Consider the following 12,198-nt stretch of genomic DNA (forward strand, 5'->3'; position numbering starts at 1 on the left):
ATACGTGATGCGTGGTGCCGATGTGCATGGGCAATGAGGCGGTCGTTGTTCCAGTGGCTGCGGACAATCTTGCCTGGCAGGCCAAGAAGGTGACGATGGTCAAGTCGTGGGAGAGTAGAGATGGCTCGGTGAGGAGGGCAAAGTCATGGCACCGTGCTGGATTGTATTTCAGCAGACTGAGGGGTACGGAGTACGGAGTGCCACTCACAACTCAGACCAAGGCCAGGGTTGAATTTCCTTTTGGCACCAACGCTCGTTTTGATGGGAACAAAGACACAACGTGGGCTACCCGATCGGACTGCGGATTGTGACCAACAGCATGACGAGATGCTGCAAGGGGGTGGGCAAAGGTAGCTCGGTCGGCGAGGTCAATCACGTACAATATGATGCGTACGGAGTACATAGTACGGAGTACAGGATGGGAAATGTCAAAACAAGTGCACTTCCCCGTATTCCATCCCCAGGCTCCATGCTGTTGGACCGACATATGTGTGTGTGTGTGTGCCTGCAACCCTTTTTTGTTTTCTTCTCATAGTCACACCACTTGTGCATCTCTGGCTGGCCTCTGCGACTATGTGTTGAACTGTGTGGCTTTTGGATCATGGCAGCAATCCCCGTCCAATGATGCTAATATTTACTTGCTTTTGGCGTTTTTATTCTGCTTGTTTGCCTGATGGTACTTTTCATGCAACGCGAGACGAGTAGCATATGCAGACCAGGGGTGCAGAGACATTCTTGGCTAAATGTGTGTCTGCCGGAAGTTACTTGGCTGAGTCTTGTTGGCCTGGGTGCTCGGGTACCGAGAAACAACATAATCTACCCGGAACGCCAACGCGGCTTTTTCGTAATACCAAATCTCAGCCCTGGAGTCTGCAGGCAGTAGTGGGCGATTCTGACATTGCCAATAGTAGTTACTCCGTTCAAGCTTTCTGTTTTCGCGTGTTCCGACAATATGTTAATGAGGTCCGCGTGACTACTCCGACATGATCGCCACATTCTGATCGGGGAATAACAAAGTGCGGCTGTTGTTGCCATCTGAACACAACCACTGTGTTCGACATACGCCAAGCGCGACAATACTCTGCCAATTTTGGTGGTGATGATGATGATGATGATGATGTTATTGTTGTTGTTATTATTCTCGTTCAACTGTCAAGCACGAAAATGTCAAGATATGCTCTCATGCTCGAGAGTATCGATCTGGATAGGTATCAAGACACACTCCCTGATCTGAATACTCCGTATCGTGCCACACTACTCCGTACATAAAACCTCACCTGGCTGGCCATGTGATGTGACAGGAGTAAAGACAAAGGCCCTTTCCCGCAACGTAGGGTGTGGGACCGGTGAGTAAGAAGGACCAATGCGAACCTGGTGTCGACTTCAACGGCCGCTGGGCGAGTTGGCGAGACCTGAGAATCAGGATCATCATTACCCGACGCCTGCTAGCCGGTGACCAGGGTTTAAGAGTTGTCGAGGATGCCAGATGCGCAAGCCTGCGCCCCGCCAATGGCATCAGCCATCAGAGCTGGCACTTCGTACTGGGATTGGCATCAGCATCGTGCGATGCGACCATCCCCAGCGCCATCATTCGCCTGGTCCATTCACGTTGAGGGTTGAGGTTACGCCGAGCTCAGGCACTGTCGAAGCTTCAGCATAAGCAGGTCGGCTATTTAGGTTGTCAGCAGTGGATACATGCTTACTTTGGAGAAAACGCAGCCTCGCAAATCACATGGACGGACGGAAGCAAAGGGACATGGCCAAGATAGGCTAGGATGCAAGCCTCGGCGGCGCAAGCAAGGGGTCGGGTGAAGTACTATTCTGTGGCAGCATACGATCGTCCTTTGGATCGGAATCAAGCCAAGCCCGTGCGACCAGCTGCATGATACGGAATAAAGGGGTTGGAGGTAAAACATCGTGGCTGCTGGGACGTGATGGGAGTTTGGCGGTAGCGCAACGTGATGCGGTCGACCTTGAACGAAGTTGAACAGAGTTTAATATTCCGTAGTACGTACTCCGTATGGAATACGTATCGATCTGGAGGGCCACGGTGGAGCCCTGCCAAAGCGTGGCCACAACAGCCGCAAGCGCGACCGGCAAGTGGGCAACTTCCTTTCCCGCGGCCGGAACCGTGAACGGCAGGAGCAAATGGCTGGCGGGAAAGACTGGGGAACGGCGTACATACTAATTCTCCGTCGGACTAGGCCATTGGCTCACTAGCTCCTTCCTCTTCCATCTTCATATCTCACTCCCTCTCTCCATTCCAGCACGACGGCGGCAGCAGCGCCCGCGTTTGCATTGGAGAATTTGGAGACTTGGCGACTTGGCGACTTGGCAACAACCTCAACTGTCCTCATCCTCGATGATCTCTCTCCACATTCTTCTTCATGGTTCAAGTACATACTACCTCCCCACATGTCCCACGTTGTCATCCACGCCCACTCAATGCCGTGTCTTTGTTTGTGTTTGAGACTAGAAATAAATACCGAGCACGAAGTAGTATCATGCAAAAATGTAAGAAATCCGGGCCATATTGCGTGGCCCTGCTTGGTTGCATTGCGCATGCTACCGTCTTAGCTGAACTCTGGCACGCATGGCCAGATCGTTTTAATGTCTGACTGCCACATCTTGACGTAAACCCATGCCACGATTAGCGTCGTGACTTGTCATACTCAACAGTCTGATGAACTCTAGTTCGCCGCCTCACGTCGCAGCGGTCCGATCGTGGCTCCCCACATTGTCGACAAACCACTACAGCTGTTGCGCATGAATGTACACATGGTCAATGGCGTGTGCGTGTCAGCCGAAATCTGCGTTGCTTAATACCGCATCGTACATGACATTTGTACTCCGTACTCCGTACAAAGCACCTCCTTCAAGGTATGTGATTCGACGCTGGGGCCGCTTGATGGCTTGCTCCTAGGGCCATGACTGATGATGCTTTGCTATTGCAAAGAAGCACAACAACGGGTTGTCCTGCAGTCTACAGAAAATAGTAACATGACCGGTGAGCAACTATCGCATTACAACCCATCATCTAGCCCATCTCTCGATGTGCCAGTATCATCACCACCTAATATCGATGAAATTGTGGGATGCTTCATCTTCCCACGACAATCAAGTCAAGTCGGTCAAAGTGGTGGTGATTGTCCCACCACAGCTTGTTTGGATCAAAGAGGCTTAAGACGCATGGAATGGCTTCGTGGCGGAAAATACGTGCCCGACGTCAACAGCGACAGCTCCCTTCCCTGAAAGCATCACCAGTGTGGCAAGGGTACATGATGGTTGTTATGGGGGTCTCATCAAGACATCTCAGAATTGAGGTTTGCTCGAGTCGTGTCCCCCTGGGTCACATTTGGGGAACTATTGATTTTCATTCATACGGCCAGGCCGGATTGGCGTTGAGGACTGGAACCTGTAGCAAGACTTTCTTTTTTCCCCGAACTCTGGCTGCGTGTTTGACTGTTTTTTTGTTTCCCAGGCCGTGTCTTAGTTTCCCTTTCTACAATAGTAATAACTTGGTTATCTGTTCTTTCTTCTGTTGCTGAGGGTTGCACATGATTGCCAATTTCGAGTTGGGCGTCAGTCGCATGTTTCCTGTTTCTTGGCGACGTGAGTCTGGCTCCTTTGGGTGATATAGCACGTGGGTGCTGTCTTGCGAGTTGCTTAACGAGTACTCGGTGCATTCTCTTGGATTTCATTTACTTATGTTAACGACGTAATGCGTGAATCGCCACTGTTTCCAAGATTACGGTGCCAATCTTCTTCCAATACCGAGACCGTTTCTCTCTCCTCTGCAGTGATACGTTCTCGGAACAAGTCATTTCTTCGCAAAGCTTCCCAGAGCTCATGCAATATATTGAAACCACATCTCTTGCCGCCTCTCGCCTGTTTCGACGGCTCCAACGAAACCCAAACTGCATCTGAAGCGACGGTCCATCCAACATTTGATTGACGACTGCGCCGGCCTCGTGCTGTAGTGTCACCAAATACTAAATATAATATAGTGAATGAAGATGTTGCACACACACCTCGTCTCTCATCCATCAACGCCACAAGTGGTCCAGCATCTCAGCATTTGAGGACCTCAAGCCCAGGGTGGTGCTGGGGAAACGAGGCCAGGGTTTTTCGTGTTTGTATACGTTCGATGAAGGCGAGCAGACACATCGACCGTCTGTCATGCACAAGTTGCAATCTACTGAAGAAAGATGTTTTGCTCAAAGAAATCTATTGGACCCGATTCCCGAGGACGGCATCGACGCGGGCACCGCGGGGTCAGCCAACTCTGCCACGGAGTCATATTATCGTATCGGTTGCCTACGACGTCGTAGGGTCATGTATTCGCCTTTTTGATGGCAGACTCAATGCAACTAGCCTCACAAAGACGCTTGGATAATTTCGAACTAGACACAAATATGCGTGCGTGGTCCCTATTGAGCGTGTCGACGTCGGCCGGGCGTCCAAACACCAGTTTCTTCCGAGCGGCTGATGCCAACGTGATGGATGACACCGACCGGAAAAGCCGCCGTGAGAGAGCAAACAAGTTGGAATCGAAACTCGTGACTCGAGAGTCGAGAGTCGAGACCATCCCTGCCTGGGCTTAGCCGGTCGTCTTGGGTCGGGTGAATTAGTGTGGGTAAGACTAACCAGACGGGTAAAATAACTAACCAGTACTGGTAGCTGACAGCGGGCGCCATAGGAACCCATGGACGCGGGAAAGGCGGGAGAGATCAATATGGAGTACGACTCCGTTTAGTCGATGCCGCCACGCGGGACTCGGCACTGCACACCACATACTACATCCATCTCCCAATTTCTGTCAGATTTTGACATTCTTCAAACTTGCCGTCATGTATCCGACCGTGCTCAATCCCAGCCAGCATATGGTCGAATCATGTGATCCATCACGTCTGTCGAATCAAGGCCGTGGCAGGGCTGCTCGTGCCCCCTCTCCTACGGACATGACCAAGTCGTGTATCCAGTCACGCTTTGTGCAACAGGTCAGTTGGAGCCAGCATGGTCTTTACTTTGCGGCCCCAATAAAATCCGGACAGAGTTTCGTGGAAACGGCTGTCTGGGTCAACTGGTTCTTTCAGACCCTGCGCGTTGCATCGTCCGGTGTGGCCAGATGTGACACTGGTGATCTTTATACAATTCGGTCCAACTCTTGTAACCATTAAGAGCAATCGGCGGATTCTGCAGACCGAATCTTCACACGAGAAGGAATCTGGGTAAGTGGCTAGCCAAACCCACCGATGTTGCTGTGCGCGAGAAATTGCCAGAATCATCTCCAGTGGCTAACTCGACGACTTGGCTTCTAGGACGTCCACGAGCTAGTGCAACTGTCCCCAAGATGGATCTGAGCCAGCAGTCCATACATGATGTGATTCACCCCACAGCAGCATTCTCGACATACAATAGTCGGGATACTCCTGTCGGAGCAACGCCATTGTCAAATGCGGGTATTCCGTGGGCTGATTCGCTCCTGAATCCTAAAAACCGCATCGACAGCCTTTGCCCGCCGAAGAACCCCCTGTGGCGTATCGACGGATGTACGGCCTTTGGAACACAGCTCTATGCCGTGCCACTGTTTGTGGATAAGATCCCCCCCTTTCGGGTAGATGTCTTTATTCCCGAGCCCGCAACACTTCCAGCAGACGTCCGCGATCCTCTCGACCTTGACGTGACCTTTTATACCAGGGATCGCACTCGAATCTCCTCGCTAGGTATCACCAGTCATGTCCTACGATGTCTACAGTATTGGAGCTCTGCCCAGAAAAACATGATGGGCATCTACGAAAATCTGCCCTTTGGCTCACGGATTGTATTTGAGAACTTGCCCAAGAACATTTCAGAGGCTCGCATTTGCGTTGTTCCTACGCATTACCTCGAAAGACAACTTCTCTCCGCCCCAAACCTGACCAAGTATTGGGGGGAGGAGATCAACCTACCACGCACCGTCGACATCAACGACGTTGTGTATCTGTCTCAGTTACACGACAGTGTCTGCCTTGTGGAAATAGAAGGCAAAACATGGATATTCAAAGCCTTGACAAGTTACACCAAATATCTCTACCACGAGCTCAGACAGCTTCTCAGAATGCCACCGCACCCCAACGTCGTTTCCCGCCCAGTTCACCTTGTCACAAAGAAGTGCAGTTTCGGCAACAAGACGGCAGTCGTGGGGTTCACTCTGGAATATCACATCTACGGAAGCCTGCGTGACCTGATCCCATTCATGCAGCTCCACGGCCAGGTGTCGCTTGCCGAGAAGACAAAGTGGTCCCTGCAACTTTCCTCCGCCTTGCGACATCTCCACAACGTCGCACATTTCTTCTATCCAGATCTGAGGTTGGACAACATTGTTCTGTCCGAGTCCCGTGATGCCATCATGGTGGACTTTGAGCAGCGTGGCGTTTGGTGCGAGTTCGCGGCGCCAGAAGTCAATGCGATCGAGTACGTCCGGCTGCTGGCCATTGATGACGAAATTGATCCAGATATCCGTGACAAGTACGCCGGTATCCTGTCGGAAATGCTCCCTGGGTGGGAGCAGATGGGTCAAGGAGAGGACTACATTTGGCCCTCCCGGGGCTACAATGTGCCGTGGGCGTGCCTGACTCGCACTGAAGAGGAAGCCTGTGAGGTCTACATGCTTGGAAGGGTCCTCTGGTGCATCTTCGAGGCTAGCAGTGCTCCCCAGCGAGCTGCCGTGTGGCTATCCTACCCGTGGGAGCCACTAGTAGAGTTCCCGGGTTACACTACAACGCCGGAACCCATCAGGCAGCTCATTGATGCCTGCACACGAGGAAGACAGATTGGCCTAAGCAAATACATAGTCAGGAAGCAGAAAAAGTTGGTTATGCGGGAGCTGGAGGACACGGAAGATTCTACTCCTGAGCAGGTTCAGCAAATGGCAAGTGACTGGTGGACTAAGGAGATTGCCTTTTCAGAGAAATGGCTGAATGAGCGGGCAGAAGGTATGAAGAGGGGCGATTGGAATGAAAACTACTACAACCGCCCCAAGTTGCAAGAAGTTCATGATGCTCTAAATGCTTACAAGCAGCAGAGTGGTTATGCATTTTAGAACAGCATTGACTTAAGCTCATAACCTGTTCCCGCAGGTGATTTGAAGCATGACGACTGGATATAGGTACACATGTAGATGTTCAATGGAATTTGCCCCTTCTTTCCTTCCTTCCTTGCTCCCTTTTTTTCGACTTTCAACTCTTTTATCCTCTAAATTACCCGTTGGCAATTAAGTAGACTAGCCACTTAATGATCTCTTGTGGTCTTAGCAGCCACAAACAGTGCAAAGGTCAATTTTCTAAACCAAAAAAAAAAGAAAAGAAAAAAAGAAAAGGGAGGGTAACACGTAAAGAACTTTAGAAAGCTGCTGGGGGAGATGTAGAACGACGCTCGACATTATAATAACCAAAAGCCACAACGCTATTATGATGCTGAAATGTTGTAGTACGTTGATAGATATGGTGTGATGCCCGTGAGGTTGTTCCAAACAATATTGACAGCGTTTTAAGGAGGCAACATGGCTCCCTATCATTTCATCCGCTTGGAGTCATGTCCACGTCCCTGGCCAGGTACATGGCGCTTCAGACCAGCCCCAGTAGAGGATTTTCGCAACCGTCCAACTAGGACGCGAAACCTGGCGACATAAGCCGTCGGGGCTCCCTGAAGTTCAACCTGGTCCAGAAGTGCCTCCAGGTTATCAACAAGATGGCTAGCAGCCTCGGGAAGCAAGTCTAACTCCGCAATTACAAAACTGTCCTCGCCTCGGTCACCAATTAATCGTAGGTATAGATTGCGATCAACCCGGCTTTGTCCGGAGCAGGCCTCACGGTTGCGGGCCACAACCGAGGAGAGAATCTGCACCAGCGTGCGGGCGGCGCTTAGAGCCTCGTAGGATTGCAAGGGACGATCGCGAGTGTATATGGAGGAGCGTATTAGGCCGACGATTCCAAGGAGATGCCTTGCAGCCCATGTTACATCCCGGGCAGTCGTTTGGTCGGCCATGCCACGCGTTTCCGCACTGCTGCTCGTAGGTGACGATGAGCAAGACGAGAGTGAGAAGGAATCCAGTTCGCGTAGAACATGATCGACGCGCTGCGAAAGTTTGCGGAAAATATCACATGCGGAATCGGTGGGGCGAGAAAGTGACAGGAAGTATTGAAAAAAGTGGTGGTTGTCGAGAAGCATGCGGAAGACAGTGTAGTCTAGATCATTCCTTCGTATAATGCGGTCATCATCTATTGCAAGATGAGTGAAAATGTCTGGACGAAAGAGTTCCGGAGGTTTTGAGTACACCGAGGCAAGAAGCTCTCTGGCCTCCGTGATGCGATGGTGGTTGAGCTCGTCATGCTCATCTGCGTAGGAATACGGCTTCACTACAGAGCAATGCAGCCCATCAGCCAGTATATCTAAATGGAAATCGGAAATAGCCTGAAATGGATCACCCATCTCTTCCGCATATCCGTACTTGTTCATGCTCAAAGGTTTAGAACCGTCGTGGCTGTACAGAGTCTGTTTGAGGACTTGGTCAAGAAGCCAGAGCAGGTGACCACATGGGGCATCCGGGGCCCCATCATCTTGGCCACACGAGCATGAGAGACGGGGAGATGTCCCAGGGATCTCTGGAGCTCGGATTCGAATAGACCGCGTAACCAACTCTGTCATTTGAAAGGCATATGTGTTTCCGATGCGTCGGCATCGTTGTAGTGCAATCTGCGGAGGCTCGTTGAAGACATCCCGTACTACAGCTTTTCTCATGTCTGAAAGCTGGTCAACATTGTACAAGAGCCGTGAAGGAGACCGTACAATGGCAGGGTATTCATTTCCGTCATCGTTTGTATAGTCGTCGTCATCACCGCTATCAGTACCCGATGCACTCGAATCTTGACCGTCCCAGTAACTTGGCGAAGCGGCTCCTGAAGCAGCCCCCGCTGTTGAACGGGTCATTGGTGGCATCTCTTGGAGTGATAGGTTGCCAAGCCGATGAAGAGGAGAAGACATGGGTGTTGTTTCTGTTGATGGTTTTGTCATCTGGGGGATTCAGCACCATGTCAGAAATTATGAGGCGTGTATGTGATGAGCAACGAAGGAAGAAATGATGAGAGTAATGCTTCTCGTTGCTCTCTCATTCTTCTCTTTCTCCCTCTTCTCATCCTCTCCTTCCTTGGACACGTGTAAACCATGGTGGACAGTCTGGTCGTTATATACGATGACCCGTGTCGGCTCGTGGATTTGCAAGAGGAAAGGGAAAAAGTGGCTAGCGAGATCCCAACCTTGGTGCCGAGAACCCCAAGGCATTGGCTCACAGGGCGTTTTTTTCTCTCTCGCTGCAGCAGGACAGAATAAAATGGGGTCTGGAGTGTAACAATCAGGAACAGCAGTGCTATTGAAAAGCCGTGCGGCAGATGAGCTTGATCGAAAACGGCCAAAGGCGTTGGCCGAAAGCGATGGGAAGGCACGACCAACAGGTCTAGTGCATGTGCACATGTGTGTACGGAGTACATATGTACATACATACTCGGTACAATTACAGAGTGCAATTGGAATACCGCCCGAGTGGGGACATATCGCGGGTCTGTGGCTTGGGCTCTTGGGTCAAGTTCTTTGGGTTGCTCTGAGTTGCTCTGGGTCGCTAAGCCGTTCGCCCTGAATGAGGAACCTGTAATAACGGCATCATCATTGATCCCAAGAGACCCTTATCGGACCTGCTCCAAGGGGACAAGACCGAAGCGGCAGAGACCTGACGGTCGATTGCTCGGGTTCTTGTGGCTGTGGCAATCAAACAGCTGAAAAGTCTTTCTTGGGCCTGGAGACGCAGCAAAAACTGATCTCACCTTGCCTTGCACCGGTTTGGGGTTGCTGCATCAGATCGCTTCTCCAACCTTGTGTCCTCGGTTTCTAAAGAAAGCACATTGAGGGAGGGATCCAGCGAGCCACACAGCCTCGCCGCCGGCAAATACGATGTTTCCAGCGCAGTGGATTGACCCCCGAAGACAACAGGGGCAGCAGGGACAACAATGGACAACAGGGGGAATATTACTTGTTGGAACATTGAACGTTGTTTGCCGCTCGTCATGGCCACCGTGGAAAGTCGCAGTTTAGAATCGGTCGTCAACCACCATTGCCATCACCACCATCAGCATCACCCAACTAGTATCTCTTGTAGCCCGCCACTAGCATCGATACTGTCACCATGACCATTGTTGATAGACCGAGTATTCAAACTTTGTCCTTTGTTTCTCCACGGACTCTGCTGAAGCCGCCAACAGGTCCATCAGGCCATAGTGTTGGTCGTCGCCGGCATCATGGATTGACTCCCTCACTCCCCTTCTGCCTTCAACGTCGCCGTCGTCGATGAAATGCAACTCTGATGCTAATAGTCTTGGACACTAGGATACCGGCGTGGAACACTTCACGTTGGCCATCCATCAATGGCACAACATGATCGGAGCTCCCGGGAACTGGGCCAGCGCCGGCCCCAACACCGAGGAAAACAAGAACTTGACGAGTTTTCTGCCTGTGACAACGGCCAACCCATCCAACAAGCCGGGACATTTTTCTTTATACAAGCGCATGATGTCCCACAGAGGCGCTATTAACGTTGCATCAACCACTCTGCATCACCATTACTAATATCCGGCGACGATTTAATTTTGTTCATGACGATGAGTTCTTGTAACTGCCATTCCTTCTGCTTCGCATGGATCGGGGCAGACTAACATGCATCATCCTCGTCGGCCATGTTGGTGGTGGCCGGCGGCTACCAGCAAGAGAATGCCTCGAGTTGGGCAACACCGCCATTAGTTGTACACACGTCTAGCGCATGTAGTGAGAAGAGTGCGGCCAAAAGGGATTAATTTATACAGTTTTAATCTTTATTTTTATTTTTACTTGCTTGCTAGTTCATGCTATTTCGCCGCCAGTGTTGTGCAGGATTGCATGTTCGTTCGTTCCAAGCCCCGAATCATGGACTGTACTCCGTAAGATATTGACCAGACTCAACATTGCTCGCTTAAGATGATGGAGCACACGCGACTTCCATGGCAGCCTTAAGCGCGCTGATGTCAACTGCAACCAGGCCACTAGGCGGCGCGCCTGAGGCAAACTGATCGCAGGCGCGGGGGGAGGACGCCTGCATGAAATTCAGGGCAGGCACTTCCCCCTCGGCACCTTCTCAATAATGCTCAGGGATGCCTTCTCCTCTCTCATCCCGTCGAACCACCACCATCCCACGTCATGATGGAATGCATCGCCGTCTCGGTCCTCCCGCACAAACGAAGCCAACACGCAACTACGGGTGAGATTACACGTCGCCTGTCCGCCCGTCCCGCCACGCCAAGCCCGACGCCGAAGTGGCCCAGCGGCCCCAAAACCCGGCCCGGCAGACAGGCACCGCCTCACCCGCCACGAGGCCAGGCATCCTCGCGCGTCTGCCAGTCAAGAAGGACATCACGGCAATCCAAACTCCTCGGCAGCTCTCACCAGCATCATGCAATCATGTCATCATGTCTTGCGGGCCCCCAATTTGCGGCATACCCAGCTCTTTGGGCTTGGTTCCAGATTACCCTGCCACTGCCCACCGGGGCGGAAAACGAGAAAAAAAAAAAGGTGTGAAAGGGCCGAGTGTCTACGCGATGTTTATGTAAGACTGCCTGGAGCTTTCTTGGGGTTCCATGTGTACCGTCAGATGGGGCGGTTTATTTTTAACAATAGCCGCGAGAAAGCGCGAATCGTAGGACGAGCGACTGTCATGGGCGGCTGAAGGCCGCTCACTCTCTCATCATCAAGTCATCTGCCGTGGGCTGTGAAATAAACGCTTGCCGACGTTGTGGAACCCGCAAGAGTGCTATTTTCTCGACGCTGATACAACACGGGTAGTGCCAGTCTTGGATTGCCGGAACGCAGAGCCTCCCTCTTCGCCCTCACCTTGCACCCTCGTCGTTTGCGCTCCGTTCTAGAATACCAGCATGCTTCTGCATGCGTCTGCAACGCATTCCTCAGCCCGCAGAGAGCACACGGTGACGGCAGGGCCTGCTTCTCATAGCGCTGTAATGCGACGTTGGATACACAACGGCCAGCAAATGGCATGGCCATCTTGCTCCGAAGGCACGGCACATGGCACGAGGACAGATCGATCTTGCATAGACCCTACAGAGGGATAGTGACGTAGTCTTT

General features: G+C 51.7%; 2 protein-coding genes across 2 annotated transcripts; one reads left to right on the forward strand and one right to left on the reverse strand.

Moving 5' to 3' along the window:
* Nucleotides 1-5,353: 5,353 nt before the first annotated feature.
* Nucleotides 5,354-7,084, forward strand: MAA_04178 (Tyrosine-protein kinase, active site protein; the record flags this gene model as incomplete). The annotated part of the gene is made up of 1 exon (XM_007822176.1): nt 5,354-7,084. The coding sequence occupies one exon, from the start codon at nt 5,354-5,356 to the stop codon at nt 7,082-7,084; it is 1,731 nt and encodes a 576-aa protein (XP_007820367.1).
* A 470-nt stretch (nt 7,085-7,554) lies between these two features.
* MAA_04177 (Zinc finger, SWIM-type) lies at nt 7,555-9,024 on the reverse strand (the record flags this gene model as incomplete). Its single annotated transcript, XM_007822175.1, has 1 exon — nt 7,555-9,024. The coding sequence occupies one exon, from the start codon at nt 9,022-9,024 to the stop codon at nt 7,555-7,557; it is 1,470 nt and encodes a 489-aa protein (XP_007820366.1).
* Nucleotides 9,025-12,198: the final 3,174 nt, after the last annotated feature.

Source organism: Metarhizium robertsii (genome assembly GCF_000187425.2).
Source record: "Metarhizium robertsii ARSEF 23 chromosome Unknown MAA_Scf_5, whole genome shotgun sequence".
Lineage (NCBI taxonomy): Eukaryota > Fungi > Ascomycota > Sordariomycetes > Hypocreales > Clavicipitaceae > Metarhizium > Metarhizium robertsii.